The 20479-nt window shown below is 40.0% G+C and overlaps 1 protein-coding gene across 5 annotated transcripts in view; it reads left to right on the forward strand.

Annotated features, from left to right (window-relative positions):
- Nemf (nuclear export mediator factor) overlaps nt 1-19981 on the forward strand; it is a 57174-nt gene extending 37193 nt beyond the window's left edge. For all 5 annotated transcript variants that reach the window (XM_006985433.4, XM_076550565.1, XM_042260532.2 and 2 more), the window contains 17 exons: nt 76-179; nt 983-1045; nt 4491-4603; nt 7044-7101; nt 7518-7576; nt 7658-7778; nt 9375-9657; nt 10458-10500; nt 10624-10673; nt 12983-13136; nt 14233-14310; nt 14660-14860; nt 17174-17206; nt 18923-19023; nt 19134-19177; nt 19259-19338; nt 19542-19981. In XM_006985433.4, coding sequence (XP_006985495.1) covers nt 76-179; nt 983-1045; nt 4491-4603; nt 7044-7101; nt 7518-7576; nt 7658-7778; nt 9375-9657; nt 10458-10500; nt 10624-10673; nt 12983-13136; nt 14233-14310; nt 14660-14860; nt 17174-17206; nt 18923-19023; nt 19134-19177; nt 19259-19338; nt 19542-19619 — 1663 coding nt within the window. In that variant the 3' untranslated portion in view covers nt 19620-19981. The remainder of the gene's footprint in view (nt 1-75; nt 180-982; nt 1046-4490; nt 4604-7043; nt 7102-7517; nt 7577-7657; nt 7779-9374; nt 9658-10457; nt 10501-10623; nt 10674-12982; nt 13137-14232; nt 14311-14659; nt 14861-17173; nt 17207-18922; nt 19024-19133; nt 19178-19258; nt 19339-19541) is intronic.
- Nucleotides 19982-20479: the final 498 nt, after the last annotated feature.

Below are 20479 nucleotides of genomic sequence, written 5' to 3' on the forward strand. Positions count from 1 at the left end.
TTTGTTTTAAAAGTGGTATGAATTCAGGCAGCTATAAAGAAAAAATGTTAACTTTATTTTCTTTCAATTTGATAGGTTTGAGAAATTTCTGTGGTTCATTAGCTCAGAGAACTATTTAATTATAGGTGGTCGAGATCAGCAACAGAACGAGATCATCGTGAAAAGATACTTGACACCAGGTAAGATTAAAATCTATGAAAATTTCTCTTAAATGATTTATCAATTATTTCATTAATAGGCACTGGTTTTCATCTTATTCTCTTGTTTGACAGAATTGGGGGTTTAATGCTCTACGGTTTACAGTTGCTTGGAGAAGTCTTTGCCAGATCTTAAGTGGGTATTACAGAAATAGTATTGATGAGCTAATCTGTGTTGTTGGGCGTTTGATCTGCTGTATTTACAAAATAGTTTCCAGTTCTCTGAGTGATGGTGGATCAACATTTTTAAAGCTTAGTGTTTAAGTGCTAAAGTCTGTGACCATTTGTCCAGCGTACATGCTGGGTGTGTAGTGCATGCCTGTAATTGCAGCTGCTAGAGGCTAAATCAGGAGGACCACTTGACCCCAGAAGTCCCAGAGTAACCTCAGAGCATAAAGAGACCCTGTTTCAAAACCAGGAAAGAAGCAGGCAGGAGAGGTGGCCCAGCACTTACGAGCACTGATGACCGTCGCAGCTACCCTGAGTTCAGTTCCCAGCAATCACATGGGTGCTCCACACCACCTGTAACTACAGTTCCACTCCCTTCCATGGGTGCTGCATGTGGGTAGTTCACTTACGTCCGGGCAGGCAGAACGATTGTGATAGGAAATAGAAGACTGAACGGGTTGATAACTAAACCTAGCAATATCTCTAGAACATGGCCTAGCACGTATACAGAGAACATAAAATCTTAAAGTAGAAATTTAGAAGAAAACAAAACAAAAACCAACCAAACCAAAAGAAAGAGGACCTCAAGTATTATTTCACATTTGTCTTTCTTTAAGGAGATATTTACGTGCATGCTGATCTTCATGGAGCTACCAGCTGTGTGATTAAGAATCCAACAGGTACTATAAGTCCATTATCTGGAAATTTCTTTCCTTAACATTTTTTTTGTTTGTTTTTAGTTATGTATATGTGTGAGTGCATGTGTGGGAATGTGCACATGTGATCCATGCAGGTGCCAATTGTGTCCAGAACAGAGTGTAGAATCCCCTGGGTAGAGTCACAGTCACAGGGACATAAACCATTTGGGCTCTGGGGACTGGCCCCAGGTCCTCTGCCAGAGCAGTATGCATTAACTGCTAAGCCATCTCTTTGGCCTCCTGAAAACATTTTTAATGTTACTGATAAACAAGAATTAATATTCAGCTCCCAGTGTTGTAAACAACAAAAAAAGAGATGAAGAAAGATTGTAATGATAATGAGAACATTGCATGAATGTAAGAGTCATAACTAATGATAATGAGAACATTGCATGAATGTAAGAGTCATAACGTGTGTCTGACACATATATATGTGTCCTATACTAAATGAAACATACAGTAATGGGGTGGGTAGACACAGGTACATACAGTAATATTTGGAAATGTCAACATTGAACATGAACAAGAATAGAATAAACAGTAGATTAACAAGGAAGTAGAAGACTTGAACAGATTGATAACTAAACCTAACAATATCTCTAGCACACAGCCTAACAAGTATACAGAGAACATTCTCTACATAGACCAGATGATAGAAACAGAAAATTGGGGGGAAAATTCATAACAAGTAAAGAGATTGAAAGACTTCATAAAGAAAATTCCAGCTAGGCAATGTTGGCGCACTCCTTTGATCCTGGCAATCAGGAGGCAGAGGCAGGCAGACCTCTGTGAGTTTGAGGCCAGCCTGGTCTACAGAGCAAGTTCCAGGACAGCCAAGGCTACACAGAGAAACCTGTGTTTTTAAAAAAAAACAAAAAACAAAAACAAACAAACAAACAAACAAACGGACAAAAAGAAAAAAAAGAAAATCCCCAGACTTAGATACCTGAATTGATGAATCTTTTAGTTAAAACAAACAAACAAACAAACAAAAACTAGTGCTTCAAAAAACTCTTCCTTCCAAATAAGAGAGATAGGAATACTTCCTGGTTCATTCTATCAGCTGGTATTTCCTAGTAATAAAACCCAATAAGTACATCACTAGAAAAACAGCAGCTTCACTTCGAGTACAGGCACAGAAATCCTTCACACGGTATAAGCAGCCTGAATCTAGCAACAGTCTGAAAGGATTATGCACCATGTGCTTTATTCCAGATTTCAATTGATGTAGAAAAATCATTGGTAAGCTGTGTGTGGTCACGTACACATGAAATCTCAGTACTCTGGAGGTTGAGGCAGGAGAATCTCCAAATTTAAGACCAGACTAGACTACATAGTGAGATTTTGGCATTAAAGTAAGTCATTTGATATGGGAGGGCCCAGCCCATGGTGGGCGGGGATAGCCCTGTGCTGGTGGCCCTTGCTGCTGAAGAAAGCAGGCTGAGCAAGCCATGAGAGCAAGCCAGTAAGCAACACCCTCCATGGCCTCTGCATCAGCTCCTGCCTCCAGGTCCCTGCCCTGCCTGAGTTCCTGCTTTGGCTTCTTCCAGTGGACTACAACACTGGATATGCTAGCCAAATAAATCCTTTCCTCCCCAATTGCCCTTTTTTTTTTTTTTTTTTTTTTTTTTTGGTTATGTTTTATCACAGCAGTAGAAGTAGAAACCCAGACTAAGACAACAATAAAATGAAAGTTAAAATGCTCAAATTGACAAGCAGTAAAACTCTTGTACCCAAACTATCTTTTACATACGCATGCACACACACACACACACACACACACACACACACACACACACACACACACATAATTTGTTTGGTGTATATGTGTGTGTGTGTTTGCTTTGGTTTTTGGAGACAGGGTCTCTATATATGGAGACACTTAATCATGTAGACCAGGCCAGCCTCAAACTCTGAGATATCCACCTGCTTCTGCCTCCTAAAAAACAAAACAAAACAAAAACACACAACTAAGGACCAGAATTTGAGTTATAATAAAAAACAACAATGTTCACACAGCCTATGATGAATACAAAATAAGTTGTAACTAAGGATGGTGGCACAGGCCTGCAATTCCAACAACTGTGAAGGAGAGGCAGGAGAATCAGGTGTTCCAGGTCATTCTTAACCAGTCTGGGCTTTGTGAGACTCTGTACCAAAAAAAGAAAAGAAAATACATTGTATTTCTCCATACTAGTGTCTTAGTTACTTCTCTATTATTGTGACACCATGACCAAAACAACTTATTAAAGAGTTTAGTATAGACTTGCATTTCCAGAGGGTTAGGAGGTTTTGGTGATAGACAAGCCACCAGAGGCGTGGTGGTCACTGGAGCAGCAGCTGAGGGCTCACGTGCAGATCCACAGACAGGAGAGGGCAGGAGGCTTTGAAACCTGAAGCCCATCCCCACTGACACACCTCCTTCAACAAGGCTACACCTCCCACCCCCATCCTTCCCAGACAACCACCAGCTGGGAATCAGGTATTCAAATGCCTGAGACTTAGGCGGGGGTGTCTCACTGAAACCACCACAACTAGCAATGAATAAACTGATAAACTAGGCATAATTAAATTAAATAAAATAAGGAGTATGAGGATGTAGTCAGTAGAGTGTTTGTCTAACATGCATTAATCGCCAGTGCCACATAGACCAGGCATGATGGTGCAGGCCTATAATCTTAGTATTCAAGAAGCAGAGGTGAAAGGATCAGAAATTCAAAGTAATCCTCAGCCACATAGCAAGTTTGAAGCCTGCCTGGGCTGTATAGACCTTATCTTTAAAAAGGAAAAAATAGTCATGGATCAGTGGTATAATACTTTTCTAACATGCATAAAGCCCTGGCTTTTAATCCATAATTCCGTAAAATTAGTCATAACCTTGCCAAGATAGAGAAGGGTGTAGGTAAAATCTGTGAAATATTAAAGGAAAGGAAAGAAAGCCAAGTGTGGCAGAGCATACCTATAATCCCAGGAGCAGAGGCAGGAGGACCACTCTAAATTCTAGGCTAAACACAAAAGGCTACAAATAATTCCATTTATCTGAACTTTGCAAAATATGTACAGAAAGTAACTTAGTGATTGCAGGTAGCTGAGTTTGGAAAGGAACATTGCTTTGGGTGGGGCGGGGGTGGGGGGGTGGGATGGGGTTGTGATAATGTTTTGGAATTATATAGTGGCAGTGGTTACACTGCATTGTCTCATGCTCATGAGCACACACACACAAGTAAATAAATGTAAAAAGTAAAACTTTCGGTAGCTAACACTGCAACAACAGGTGGGTAGATAGGTAGATAGAATCTGGAAATAAAATATGGTATAAATATTCAAGATAGAAGATGATTAAAACTGTTGTACTAAGTATAACTTTGGTGTCTTGCTCTGTAGAAACCCTGTACTTTGATATTGAAACATAGCATTGCTGTTATAGGAGAACCCATCCCTCCACGGACTTTGACTGAGGCAGGCACAATGGCACTTTGCTACAGTGCTGCTTGGGATGCACGAGTTATCACTAGTGCTTGGTGGGTGTACCATCATCAGGTAATAAGGGCTGTGGTCCATTTTCTTAATCTCTTGAGCTATACCTCATTACAAATGGTTAGGCTATAGAAGGTAGATAAAGTACCTACCTTGATAAAGTTTATGTTTAAGCAGTAGAGAAAAATATATGCATACCAGGTGGCAAGTGCTGTGAAGGAAAAAGCCAAATTTCTCCTTTGGGTTTTTGAGGCAGCGTCTTCCTGTATAGCCTTGGCTGGCCTGGAACTTGCTATGTAGACCAGGCTGGTCACAAAGATGATCTACCTGCCTCTGCTTCCCGAGTGCTGGGATTAAAGGTATGTAGCACCATATCCAGCTTGATTCAAATTTTTCTGAATTCTCTTTTGCCCTTCCAGAAACTAGGTCTAACTTGTGTTTTATGTATTCATTTGGTTTTAGTGATTGCCCTTCTTTATGTTCAGTGCTGTTGAATTTGCTTTTGTATACCTGTTTGATTCTGTTTTTTTCATACTGAAGAGTGCACTTAGAGACTCATACATTCTAAGCAAGTGCCCTTAGTCCCTTTGTTACTTTTACTTTGTGAGGAGATCTAAGCTCCTCCAACTGGCAGTGAACTCACTGTATCCCACACAGAATTTGAACTCTCAGTCCCCTACCTCAGCCGTCCAGATAGCTGGGACTCCAGGCCTGTGCCACCAAGCTCAGCTGTTAGTGCTCTTTGATATTACCATTTCATAGTTGACTTCCCATTGCAAATAGATCCACATTTTCAAGAGTTATAGTTGATAATGATGCATTAATTCTACAAGAATCAGAAATTATGTGGTGATTAAAGAATATCATCCTTGAGATTTATTTCATTTTATATTTATTTGCTATTCTGTGATGTGGTTTTAGGAAATTAATATACTTGAGGGATAATACTTTATTTTAAGGCCTTTGTTTAAAATTTATTATGAATACAATGTTCCATCTGCATGTATGTCTGCACACCAGAAGAGGGCGCCAGATCTCATTACAGATGGCTGTGAGCCACCATGTGGTTGGTTGCTGGGAATTGAACTCAGGACCTCTGGAAGAGCAGCCAGTGTTCTTAACCTCTGAGCCATCTCTCCAGCTTAGGGATAATACTTTATACCTCTACTGTTAGTTAAAGTGGTTTTCTAACTGCTCATAACTAATAAAATACACTCAAATTTAGAAAATTCACAAATATGTAAAATCTTTGGAATAAGCTCGCCCACTTTGTTTTACCAAACTATATTTTAAAAAATTCTGTTATCTTTATTTCCTTCTAGGAAAAGCTGTTTTAGCAACTGGGGAGGTGGCTCAGTCAGTAAAGACCCTTGTCATCAAGCGTCCTTGCAAGCTGTCTTTTGACCTCTACAGTGCAGCGTGTACACACACACACACACACACACACACACACACACACACACACACACACAAATTGTTAAAGTTTGGGAGCTGGAGAAATGGATTACAGGTTAAGAGCTCTGGCTGCTCTTCCAGAGGTCCTGAGTTCAATTCTCAGCAACCACATGGTGGCTCACAACCATCTACAGTGAGCTCTGGTGCCCTCTTCTGGTATATGTATACATAATAAATAAAGAAATCTTTTTAAAAAAGAAAGGAAGGAAGGAAGGAAGGAAGGAAGGAAGGAAGGAAGGAAGGAAGGAAGGAAGGAAGGAAGGACTTTCAAAGCCAGGCATGGTGGTGGATGCCTTTAATCTCAGCACTCTTGAGTTTGAGGCAAGCAGCCTGGTCTACAGAGTGAGTTCCAGGACAGCCAGGGCTACACAGAGAAACCCTGTCTCGAAAAACCAAAGCCACAAACAAAACAAACTTTCAAAATATTTTTTTTTAAGGAAAAGAAAAGCTGTTTTACTATCAAAAAGAATCCTGGGAAAGGATTTGAGTGACTGTAACTTTATCTTCCAGTAAGGTTTTGTGCTAAACTTATTAAACTTATTCTTTTCTCATTGTATCCTATGCTGGAAGAAAAAGCTAGTTTCAATCTAGTCCATGTCATTTTATTGGACTAGTAGATCTTTTGTTATTTCTTTATAATGTTGTCAAGTATATCTATCATTGGGAGGATATATCTGTGTCTGCAGTGTTGAGAATTTTTGCTAAATTACAAAGTTTTCAGGACTTAGAGTTGCTTGCTTGAATATGATTATTTGCTCCTCTTGGGTAGAAAATTTTTGAAAAGAACATCTTCGGAGACTAAAGATGGAATTGTGTTGGGTACAAGGCCTTCCTAGCATGCACAAAGCCCTGGCTTTAATCCCCAGCACCACTTACAGGAGGCATGGGAGGCACAATGGTAATCCCAGCGTTCGGAGGTGGAGGGACTTGAAATTCAAGGTCATCTTGAGTTACATAGCAAGTTCAAGGCCAGCCTGTAAGAACTGAGAGCCTGTCTGTCTCACTTCTTTCTTTAGATAAGAATATAATGCATTCTTGTGTTCCTCAGGTGTCCAAAACAGCACCAACAGGAGAGTATTTGACAACCGGGAGCTTCATGATAAGAGGTAATAGCTTAATGTGAAAAATAGCCTTAACTTGTATTATGGAGGCAAGAGCCATTTTACAGATATTCTTGAGTAGAAATGGACTGCTGTAATTGCACATACAACTTTATGTATAGGAAATAAGGGAATTTTTTCCTTGGCATGGCAAATTTCAGCATTTGTCATCATCACACATTTATTGATGAAAAAGAATTATAGCCTGACCTACTTTTTTTTTTTTGGTTCTGACAAACCCAAAAGGTGGGGGCAAGTATTCATACTTTCTCTTGATAATTACTCCTATACATAATAGTATTTTAAATGCTTATGTCTAGTACAAGGTAAAGATGGATATAATCATTGGTATATAATACTTTCAGACATAAAAGTGAAGAAAACTGATTTTTTATAACACTAATATGTATTATCGTTTACAGGAAAAAAGAATTTCCTTCCTCCTTCGTATCTAATGATGGGGTTTAGCTTCCTTTTTAAGGTACTCGTCTTCACTTTCTGTGGGCTTCCTTTGTATATACTCTCACTAAAGTTCAGCAGTGAGGAAGAACTCTTTCTCCAGGTAGATGAGTCTTGTGTTTGGAGACATCGAGGTGAACGGAAAGTCAGAGCCCAGGATGAAGACATGGAAACCCTGACAAGCTGCACAAGTGACCTCATGTCGGAAGAGATGGAACCACTAGGTAGTTGACATGCTATAGTAAATGGCTTGTGATTTGTGTGTGTGTGTGTTCATGTGCACGTGTGTGGGAAGCCAGAGGACAGCCCTGGGTGTTTCTTGGGCACTGTCTGCTTTCTCTGGAGACTGAGCTTCTTTCTGGTCTGGAGCTTGCTGATTAGGCAAGGCTGGCTGGGCAGCGAGCCTGCTCCTTATTACCATCGCTGCTGGGATTACAAGCACGCGCCACCACACCTGATTTGTTGCTGGTCTCCCCTCACGTGGTCTCCTGGAAGAGAAGCACTTGGCCAGCTAAATCGTCGTCTCCCCGCCAGGCTTGTGACTTTGTTTTCCTCCTGAGACGACTGTAGCTCTGGCTTACCTGGAGCCTATCCTATGGATCAGGCGGCATTGAACTTGCATCAGTCCTCTGGCTTTGTGTCTCAATGCTAGGATTCTAGAATTCATCGTCAGGTCTAGTCAAGCCTCATGAGGTTCACTCTCTGGTTTTATTTCTAAATCTTAAGAAATTGTGTCTCTTCTGTGATAACCAGAATTTCAAAAATAGCCCAAAATACTATCAATTTTACTGATTTTTGTTTCTGGAAATGCTGAATTTTTTTATACTAGGGATTGAAAAAATATTCTAATGAATTAAAAAATAGTTAATGAAATACATCACCAAAATACTTTTGGTAAAATTTGAGCATTTAATGGATATCTTTAAATACATTTAACAGATAAACTTGGATAAATAGGAATTAACATTTCCTTTTGGGTTTAGGAGTTAGAAATGATAGGAAGATGAATTTATATCAAGTATAATTTCTAATATGAGAGTTTTGGTTCAGGCCAGGCTTTTGACTACCATCCTGACTCAGTTTTCAAATACTGATATTACAGGTATAAGCCAGTATGCCCAGCTTTGATTGTTTTTTTTTTTTTTTTTAATAATATATTTGCCTCAAGTAGAGAGATCTACTACCTAAGGAACTTAGAGAAAGGGTACCGTGAACTACTTCTGTGGTTATTCTCTCTCCTAGGGTCATTTCTTTTTGGAGTCACATTGCATTGCTTAATTTAAAACTACTAAGTATTAGAGTCTATTGATTGATTCCTATCATGTCCCTGTCATAAAGTGATATATGAAAAACAATAATATATATATATTACTTAATTTCATGATAATCCTTGAAAGATGGCAATTGGACCATTATTATTAGTTATAATATATATTATTATATATTATAATATATATAATAACCATAGTTATTAGTATTAGTATTCTTTTCGCTTAAGTGTGAAATTAGTTATATAATGTATCTTGGATTTCATTTACAAATTAATAAAACTTTAGAATTTAAAGAACTACTTTTACCGTCTTGCCTTTTAGAAGTAGCTGTGACAGAAAACTTAGGTTTGTTACAGAAATAATAGCAATGTCTATCTGTGGTGGAGTGATCTTGGTCATGTAAGAACTGTCCTTTTGTCAGAATAGAGTGTAGTACATTGTGGAGATGGCCAGGAAGTTTTGGTGACCTTTTGGGCAACCTAGGAACTGTCGGGGTCCCATAGCCTCGGTGGGAGCTGCATTACTGACTCTCCTGATGGACTTCCACAGATGGGGATGACAGCAGTGAGGAGGAGAAGGAGGAGCTCCACAGAGCTCCTGGAGAAGGAGAACTCAGGACTCAGCTCCAGCGGGAGGACGTGGCTGCTCAGAGGGGCCCGGATGAAGTGAGTGAGGAATTGGTACCCGAAGAAAGCTCTGAAGATGAAGAAGCCAACAAAGTCACAAAAGATGAGCCGGTTGGTGAAATGAAGGAGGAGGAGGAGGAGGAGGAGGAGGACACCTTCGATTACCCTGACACCACCATTGACCTGTCCCACCTGCAGTCCCAGAGGTAACTGGACAGAGTGGAGTTCCTTTATAGACTGGAAATGATGTTGAGGGAACCCATAAAACAGTGTCCTATGTTGCGTCATGCGCGGTTATTCAGGTCCTTCCACCCCCTCTGTGCTTTGACTTTTTCACCATTTGATTGGTCTCCTGCTAGAAGTGCCCCGACCACAGGAGAAAAGTACATAAAGTAGCCAGAGTAGGTCAGACTAGAAACCAGCAGGCTCTGGATCTGTCAGTGGTAGAGTGTTTGCTTTGCGTGCTTAGAAACCTGGGATTAAACCAGCATTGCAAGAGCAAATTATGATAATTTTTTTATTGTTGGTTTGGTTTTTGTTTAGCATTATTAGTAGAAGTCAAACAGACCAAAATTAAGTCTTTTAGGGTGTGTCTTTTTTTTTTTTTTTTGGTTTTGTGTCCTTTAGTAAGCTACTTTAAGCATTGATTTCTATCTTAGAAAATGGAGTATCCCTTTCACAGGGTTTCTGTGGAGCTTTTCGTGCACGGCATCTAGCAGCAGCTAGCACAGAGTGAGATATCAGCTGTACAAGTGGGTGTAATGCTGCGTACCTGAGATTGGAAGAACAAAAGTTCAAGGTCATCCCCAGCTACACAGAGAGTTCAAGGACAGTGTGTCTCTAAAAGATTCAATACATGTTACATGAAGAATGTATATAAAAGTGTGGGAAGATGATTTGGTTGTGTTTTGTCAAATTTGAAGGTTTGTAGGATTTTAAGTAAGAAGATGGGAATTTTAGGACTCTTAACTGAATGGCTTTCATAGGCTAGTTCTTGTTTTCATAGGCCTCTGCAGAAACTGGCTTCGAAAGAAGAATCTTCTAATTCAGTAAGCTATTTTTGAAGTTACGTTAAAAAAAATTGTGTTTCTTGGAATAATTTTCTCTTAAAATTTACTTTTTGAAAAAATGATAGTAATGGTCTCATGATTCCTTGCTTTTGTTTTTAATAGAATGACAGTAAGTCACAGAGCCGAAGACATTTGTCAGCCAAGGAAAGAAGGTAAAAGTGCTCTATGACTGAGTCCCGTGATGAGATGATTTAAAGGGTGAAAATGTGTGCTATAGGAGCGTGATAACCTAACTGATCGCAGATCCCATTGTAGGAGAGAACTGACTCCTGAAGGTTGTCCTCTGACCTCCACATGTATGCATGTGTGTGCCTGCATTCACACATTATCTACCCAGAAAAATAACCAATAAATTTAAACTTTAAAATAACTTAGCTAACACATATTGGACTATTTTGAAGACTCCTTAGTCACTAAAATTCTTTTTTGTTGCTGTTTTGTTTTTCAAAGCAGGGTTTTTTTTTTTTTTTTTTTTTGTGTGTGTGTAGCCCTGACTGTCCTGAACTTGCTTCTATAGACCAGGCTGGCCTAGATCTCAGAGATGCATCTGCCTCTGCCTCCCTAGTACTGGGATGAAAGGCGTGCGCTACCACCATTGGGGGCTGGAGAGATGGCTCAGTGGTTAAGAGCACTGGCTGTTCTTCCAGAGGTCCTGAGTTTGATTCCCAGCACCACATGGTGGCTCACAACCAACTATAATGAGATCTGGTGCCCTCTTCTGGCATAAGGACATACATGCAGGTAGAGCACTCATATACATAAAATAAATACATAAATCTTAACAGGAGAAAAAAAGGCATGCACTGCCACTGCCTGGCTATCAGCAAGATTGTTTTTGTCCAACTCTAATGTGGTTTTTTTGTATTTAAGACTCATCTGTGATAGGTGAGATAAATGGGTAGTAAAACAGACCTTTTATTACGTAAACATGGACAGTGATTATAGAACATTACGGATATAAATTTTTTAAAATTCATTTATAGTAGTTGTACAGATTAATGAATTTCACTGTGATAATTCCATACATTTCTATACCATGCTTTGATTTTTTTAAATTATTTATCTTTTAAATTTTAAGTGCATTGGTGTTGTGTCTGCATGTATGTCTGTGTGAGGGTGTCCTGTCCCCTGGAACTGGAGTTACAGACAGTTGGGAGTGCCGTGTGGGTGCTGGGAATTGAACCCCAGGTCCTCTGGAAGAGCATTTGGTCGTACCCCTAACCACTAAGCCATCTCTCTAGGCCCCATACTTTGATCTTATCTCCCTTTTCTTTCCTACTTTCTCTTGCCTTTCCTTTTCCCCCCTCTTTAATTCTAGGATATTAATAAGAATAAATAGAAATTCTTAAAATTAATTAGGAAAATTTCGTATAACACAAAAGCCTAGAGATGGGTTAGGTCAGTAAAGTATTTGTCAGGTATACGTAAGGACCTGTGTTCCAGTTCTTAGTCCTCTTGTAGAAAGTTGAACACAGCAGTGAGCACATGTTGTCTCAGCACTAGGAGGGAAAAACAGGAGGCTTCTTGGGTCTTGCTGGGTGGCCAGCCTAGTCATAAACCAAAAAAATAGAGAAACTCCCAGTTCAGTGGGAGATCCTGCCTCAAGGGTCAAGGCAGAGTTTGATGGAGCAGAACACTTATCGTCCTCTGGACTCTCCATGCACATACACACAAGAAATATACCTTAGATATTTTAGCAGTTAGGTCCTTGAAGGTAAAGAGAGACTCCAAGGAGAATTAGCACTGAAACAAGGACAGAGAGGTTTGGAAGTAAAATGTATATGTGATACTTTGGAAAAATGATAAACAGACTTGAGGGGAAAGAGTTTGTGTGTACGTTATAAAGTCATAGATGGTTAGATTAGAAGGTAAATTTAGATTAAAAATAAGAAGACTTGGAATTTTTTTTACAAGTGATATTAGGGGAAATTTGGAAAATGTTCAGTGGGACTATGACTTAGGTAAGGAAACAGAAAGTTATAAGGATACAGAGGAAGTCTAAGAGCAGTGAGACCTGGACCAGGGTAATAGCACTGGGAATAGAAGATGCCAAAGCAGCAGAGTGCACCCTTCTTCCTTACTGGGTTTATGTTTGGATACACTTACTTATTCCACCAGCCAGTCAACAAGTGCATCAAATGTCCAAGGTCTGGCAAAGCCATGCTGACAGAATACTAGAAGTCCTGGTGTCTGCATATCAGCGTTGTTAGTTGAATAAATGAATGTGTAGTTGAGGAGGGATAAGCAGAAGTAATACTTTGAGTCTAGATGACGAATGATAAATTTTTGAAAGATTTTCAGTTCTTTCTTACCTGATAATGTGAGCCTCTTTGTATACAGTGGTCTGGTGACAATTAAGTTAAAGAGGCAAACATTGTACATGTTCCCCTTTCCTTTTACACATTTTTAGGTCACATTGGACATTCTTAAAATTTGATATTTCTGCTTGGTTTCTATTTAGAGAAATGAAAAAGAAAAAGCTTCCAAGTGACTCAGGGGATGTGGAAGTGATAGACGGGAAGGACAAAGAAAAGGAAAATGCTGTGCACACTGAAGCTTACCAGACCAGCAGCAAAAGTGCCGCAGCTGGGCAGCCGATGAAGAGAGGACAGAAGGTAAGAAGAGTGTGCCTGAAGGGTCCGTTAGCTCCGTGGGGCTCGCAGCTGAGTGAGGACCCAGGTCCAGTTCCAGCACTTGGAACTCTCTGTCACTCCAGTTCCTGGAGCTCCAACCCCCTTTGCCGGCCTCTGTGGGGCACCAGGCATGCAAGTGGTACACAGACACACATGCAGGTAGAACGCCCTATCCATACAATAACTCTAAGTTTTTTTTTGTTTTTTTTTTTTTTTTGGTTTTTCGAGACAGGGTTTCTCTGTGTAGCTTTGCGCCTTTCCTGGAACTCACTTGGTAGCCCAGGCTGGCCTCGAACTCACAGAGATCCGCCTGCCTCTGCCTCCCAAGTGCTGGGATTAAAGGCGTGCGCCACCACCGCCCGGCTTAGTTTTTTTTAATTCTGAGGCTGAAAGCTGGAAAGGTAAGACTGGACCTGATGAAGGTGTCCCGGGAAAGAGCTTCTACTAACACATACCAACTTCCTGATGTTAAACATAGCCGAGAAATCATGAGTACTAGTTTCAGCACGGAGGCTGAAACGGTAGAGAACACCTTCCTTCGTTGTTGCTGCACTGGGATTTGAAAGTTGGACAAGGCAGTAATTGTGATGTGGATGTCATGTTCTCACGGTGGCAGGACCATCCCAAGGGGCATCATTTGCTTCAGACAGTGGGAAACAGGAAACAGGAGATCCACGTTCTGACAAGAGGGCTGCAGTGTGTGTCACTCACAACCTCAGTCAGCTGTGGAGTCACTTAGAGGAGCCGGCTCAGTTCTGGCCCTCTACCTACTCAGGGATCCAGTGGACCTCTTACACCGTTCTTGCAGAGGAGCCAAGAAGGAAGGCTCGTAGACAGGGGGAGAGGGGCACTGTATTGAAGATAAGTTGTGCTGATTTACCCTTGCTTGTATATATGTCTGCTGTGTCATTGTGGCAGATTCCATAAGGGACGAGGGCTATGGTATACTCATCTTCCTGTCCTCCATATTGATTGTTCTTTACATGGTTGGTGCCTTGTTCAAAAGCTATTTGATAGAACGAAGGAGGCATTTTAAAAAATATTGTTTATTGCTCTTTTTCCCAAATCTTGATTTCAGAGTAAAATGAAAAAAATGAAGGAAAAATACAAAGACCAGGATGAAGAAGATCGTGAACTTATTATGAAATTGCTAGCAGTGAGTAACATCTTAAATCATTTCTCTTGGTTTTCATTGGGCATCTAGGCATCTATGATAAGCATTCAAAACTTAACAATATTGGGCCAGTGAGGTGGCTCAGTGGGTAAAGGCACTGGTCACCAAGATTGGCAGCCTGAGTTCAGCTCCTAGAACCCACATGTTCAAAGGCGAAAACTAACTCCTCCGTGTTGTCCTCTGAACTCTATGTGTATATTATGACATGGACACCTACACTCATAAACATACACAAGAATGTAAGGAAAAAGAAAAACTTAGATTCAAAACATTAAAATGATTTAAAAACCTTAGTAATAATTACATGGATTTTCCCCTTATGAATTGAAAGTCTGCAGGTTCAAACAAAGAAGAAAAGGGGAAGAAAGGAAAGAAAGGAAAAACGAAAGATGAACCTGTGAAGAAACAGCCACAGAAACCCACAGGTAGACCGCAGCGGGCTTTAGATGTTGTTCAGAAGGAACCTCCATCCCTTCAAGTTGTAACTCATGACTTACAAGACTTAGCTGTAGATGATCCTCAAGATGACAAGGTAAGTGTTCCCAAGTGGGGTGACCACAACCTGGGGCTGACAAGGTTAGTCTTCATCTTAGAAACAAAGCCTCAGAGACTAAAATCAGTTTCATAAAAATGTGCAGCCAATAAATTGATTAGAAACCTTTGGGAAGTTAGTTTGGAGCTGGGAAGATGGCATTTTATAAAATGCTTGCCACAGGGCCTTGGTTGTAGCCTCAGAACTAGGTGTAGTTTATGTGCTTAGGATCCCCACACTTGGGAGGCTGTTGGCCAGGGAGCAGAGACCACTAAGCAGGCTCCAGGCCAATGAAAGATCTGATTTTACAGTAGATGGTGTTCCTGATGACATCCAAGATTGCCCTCTGACCTCCCCAGAGGACACAAGTGTACATTCACATAGCACACACAAAATAACAGTTTTATGGGAGAGGTTTCACATGATTCCAGTGGAACTCAGTGAAAATAAGAGGAAATATTGGGCTTATCTTGAGAAGAAAATAAGCTTCTACTTTCAAGCTTTTCTATAAGATTATAAGCTTTATCATGTTATATTAAAATAACTATGTTATCAGGGGTTAGGTCTCAGTCATAGAAGCAGGAAGAACATTTTTTCCAGCTAAGGTAGTTACTTAATTGCTTAATCAAATAAATCATTTAAAAGACACAGTTAAGTATATCTTTATGTATGAATAGATAACATTCTTGAAATGCTGAGCTTTTAAAAATACATCTATATAAAGTACAGACTGAGGTTTGTCACGTGTGATGATCATTGTGATCTGGACTCAGTCAGCTGTTTTTAGTTGGGTTGCACTGTTTTTAGTTAAAGTGAGTTACACCTTCACTAGTGAGACGTTTATAGGTATTTCTTGTCAGTAGTCTTTTTCCCTCTACTAGACAGTGTTGTTATTGGTTCTAAATTTCATTTTGGTTCGCACGTTTTTATGCTATTACCCTATTTGTAATTTTATCTATAAACTTTAGGCTCAAAAATATCCATGCCAGATATGGTGGCATATAGCTAGAATCCCGGCACTTCAGAAGCCGAAGCAGAAGGAAGGGGCCAGCTTAGATGAGTAGCAGGTCATGCAGAGGGGAAATCCCTAAGAGGTATCATTAATCTTCTTTCATGGGTGTGGATTATGGTCTAAATGCCAGTGTGGTAATATTAACAAGTGGAGGTTTAGGGGCCTGGCAGTAGAGGCACACATCTTTAATCCCAGCACTCGGGAGGCAGAGGCAGGTGGATCTCTGTGAGTTTGAGGCCAGCCTGGTCTACAGAGTGAGATCCAGGACAGGCACCAAAGCTACATAGAGGAACCCTGTCTGGAAAAACCGGAAAAAAAAAAAAAAAAGAAGTGGAGCTTTTAGAAAGGGAAGTAATGCCCTTATGAGGTTGAAGGGACCCTGTCAAATGAAGACCTGGCCATCAGATGCCAGTTTTTGTTGTTACTGTTTGAAGGGTCTCATGTAGCTGGGTGGCGGTGGCGGTGGTACACACCTTTAATCCCACCACTCAGGAAGCAAAGGAAGGTATATCTCTGTGAGTTTGAGGCCAGCGTGGTCTTCAGAGTGAGTTCCAGGACAGCCAGGGCCACACAGAGAAACTGTCTCAAAAACAAACAAACAAAACCAAAATAAATAAAGTCTCATGCAGCACAGACAGACTGTTCCTAAACTTGCTGTTGCTGAGAAAACTCCTCATGCCTGGACCTTTTAAGGGCAGGGGTTACAAGTGTGTCCTACCATACTCTACTAAGGTACCATTTCAAGGCAAGTCTTCACAAAATATGCTGTCCTGATCTTGAACTTTTAGCCTACAGAACTGTTAGATGTAAATTTATTTTTTTAAAAAATTGTGCACTCTGAAGTCTCTTGTTATAGCAGCCTAAACAGACTGAGACTAGTTTGTCTCCAAATAGGTATTGTCCACATAACTTAAATATACAAAACTAAACTTATCTCAATATTGTTGGCAAACATTTTTTTGAAGTTCTTTTTGTAAGATTATTTTCTCTGCAAATATTGAACTTAGTTCTTACTTCAGGTTGTTTCTACAACTTAACACAACTTCAGCATATACTTTAAAAGATTTTGTCACAGTGATAAAAAAAAACCTTATTTTTCTCTTTCAATGGCAATGCTTTCTAAAGTATTAAATACGTACACACTGATCCACTTTAGAGTTTTAGGGGACCTAAGTTGTATTCTACAATTTCCTACTTTATGAGTTATACAACAGCCTTATTATGTCAATTTCTTTCTGCTTTTTGTCTTATTGGTACAAAATTTCATATCTGACTTTAATCTTTTTTATGTTTGGAACTAGGAAGAGCATGATCTGGATCAGCAAGGAAATGAGGTATGATTTGAGTGGGGGTTTCTGTCCAGCTCACTGTAATCTCTGCCGGAATAGCTGATAGTATTCAAAACTGAAAAGTAAAGACAGCTGCAGGAACTGTGCAGATCTCAAGCTGTTCTTGTATTTGTTGTTGGACAGCGTCTCAGCATGTAGCTCTGGCTGGCCTGGAACTTGCTTTGTGTTGTTGAAATATCTTGAACTCAAGAGATCCGCCTGCCTCTGCCGCCTCGGAGCTGGGATTAAAGGTGTGTACTACCGTACCTAGCCTGAAAATATTCTTTATCCCTCCCCTTCCTTTGTGCCTCTGCATTATTATTATTATTATTATTATTATTGGGATAATAATCACTTTTTAAAGTATTCTGTAAATTACTTTAAAAGTTCAGCACCAAGCATTTTGCCCTTGTAGATAGTCTACAAATGAGAACTAGTTTAAGGAGTTCTGCAAGTTCTCCTTAAGAACAGAGGAGGCTCAGCAGTTAATAACACTGGCTGCCCTTCCAGAGGACCCAAGTTCAGTTCCCAGCCTCTGCATGGGGCCACTCCAAACCACCTGAAGCTTTAACTGTAGGAGATTTGATGTCCTCTTCTGGTCTCCATGGGTGCACACAAGTACACACACACAATACAATCTCTCTGACACATAAATACACACACACATACATTAAAAAGAGAGAAAGTAGCCTAGGCTTTCTCAACTTGAGCACTGCTAACATTTTGGAAAGTATGATCCTTGTTGTCAGGCCTGTATAACGTATTATAAATTGATTACCCTTAGCCTAACCTGTTAGATGCCAATCCTTTCATTCTGAAAACCAAAACTGTCTAGATATTGGTGAGTCTCCTGTAGCAGGGGCAAAATCCCCAGTCCAGAATCATTGGTCTAGCCTTGGTAGCACACGCCTTTAATCCCAGTACTGGGGGGACAGAGGTAGGTAGATCTCTGTGAGTTTTATGTCAGCCTGGTCTACAATAATGAGTGCTAGGACAGCCAGAGGCTGCCCAGCATGAGACTGTTTTGTCTCATGAGATAGCTCAGTCTGTAAAGTGGTCGCCATGCACACGAGCACCTGAATTCAGTCCCTAGCACCCACATGAAAAGCCAGGCAAGGCAGCATGCACCTGTAATCCTGGCACTAAGGAAGTGGAAACAAAAGGCTCTCTGGAACTTCCTGACCAACTAGGCTTGCCCAATTTGTGAGCTCTGAGCTCAGTAAAAATTAATTAAGTTGGAGATTAATAGAGGCTTCTACACAGGACAAAGAAAAATCACTGGTCTGGCCCACGTCTAAGTCCTGTTTCCTTGCAGTTAGTTCTTAGTGTGCATCTTTTGAATCCACAATAGCTTCCCTCCCTGAAGCTTAGTTGCAGTGTCCAACTTGTCTTCCTGCCTCTCTCGAAGTCATCAAATGGTGGTTTGACAACTGTCCCATTGTTGACTATCACAGGCCAAAGTTGTAAAGAATATATATATATTGGAACATTACTCTTCAGTTCTTTGGAACTATAAAGCAGAGTCTGGGCACTGCTGTCAGTCTGTCCGAAAAGCTAAATCTGTAGTATACATTTAGATGCTCATTTGCTGTATTTATGATGGTGTGATATGAGAGGGTCTGGTCTGCACAGTGGGCAAGGGCTCTGCTACTCAACACCTACTGTTCTTTTTCAAAGTTTGGCATAAATTCCTTTTATAATTGTTTTTATTTTCCTCTTTAGGAAAATCTGTTTGATTCTTTGACAGGGCAGCCACATCCTGAAGACATATTAATGTTTGCTATTCCAATATGTGCCCCTTATACCACCATGACAAATTATAAGTAAGTCACCATTACTTCACTCATGATAGTTGCCACAATGCCTTTATGAGAAATCTCTTTACGATCTCCGTGTAGTAACTCATACAGTTTTTTTTTTTTTTTCTTTTAAGATACAAAGTGAAACTTACTCCTGGAGTTCAGAAAAAGGGGAAAGGTAACTTAGGATTTTAGTTGTCATTTTAAAATAGTTTAAGTGACTGAACCAGAAGTACATTCTTCAGCTCTCTATTTACAGCTGCAAAAACGGCCTTGAATAGTTTCATGCATTCCAAAGAAGCAACAGCAAGAGAAAAAGACTTATTCCGCAGTGTGAAGGTAAAGTTTTCCTTCAAAACTCTGGTGACTGGTGGTGTGGCCAAGGTCGTTTCTATTGTCTTAATAAAGTGCTGTGTTACTAGGAACCATAAGTACAGTCAGCTCAGCAAAGTTATGAACGCCTTTCTTCTGACAGTAGAGTATACATAATTATACTAAACATGATTTACTACTTGGGATATTAAGCACTTTTCCTTTTTCAGGACACAGATTTATCAAGAAACATTCCTGGCAAAGTGAAAGTCTCTGCACCTAATCTTCTTCATGTAAAAAGAAAATAGCCAAAATGAAATCCTGAAACACTGTGAAGAGCCAGTTTTATAGCCTTGGAAGTTCAAGGATGCAGACATGTTAACAGGACTTCCACATTTACAAATTGCCTTGCTATATCACCAAAAGGACTTAAGAGTTTTTTTCAAGTTTTATATATATATGTGTATATATATATATATAAACTATTACAATAGTATTTCCTAAACTATTTGTGAAAAGTTCAGTGATACACATCTGTAATTGTTCTACATTTTATTGAAATTCTTGAGGTTTCATTTAATGATGTAAAGACCTGACGTGGCTCAGCTGCATTAACTACTGACCAGAGGTTTACTGTATCTAATATCTAATACACACATATTACAACCAATCATGAGGGGTTTGTTTGGTTTTCTGGGGGCAATTAAACATTCAGGGATTGTGTCTTGAAAATTTTATCAAGTTTTCCATCAAATGCAAAAAATAACACCTAGAGGAAAAAGACAATTGTTTCCGTGTGTTCATATACATCCCCTTCCACCCTAATTTCTTCTGTGGAATGTTGTTCAGTTGTGTGCCAGGTTCTTTTGCATCCCTAGCAGCCATCAAGTAGTGTCCTAACCTGTAACTTCAGAAGTGCACTTTTTAGGCTTAGCACTAAAGATTCCTGGCCCAGATTTCTCTCTCCTACCAGAACAGAGAATCAAGCCATTCGTTTTATCTCTGTTCCTTCGTGAGGTACAAACTGCCACTTTAATGAACTGGACAGTAAACATGACCGCCTGTTCCAGGATCACACCAATACATTAAGGTTGAAGTACTAAATTAATTGTAGCTTGGGCTGTATAAGACTTTCACTCTCTGCCCCCACCACCAACACACCCAGGTG

This window comes from Peromyscus maniculatus, chromosome 14, assembly GCF_049852395.1.
Source record: "Peromyscus maniculatus bairdii isolate BWxNUB_F1_BW_parent chromosome 14, HU_Pman_BW_mat_3.1, whole genome shotgun sequence".
Classification (NCBI taxonomy): Eukaryota; Metazoa; Chordata; class Mammalia; order Rodentia; family Cricetidae; genus Peromyscus; species Peromyscus maniculatus.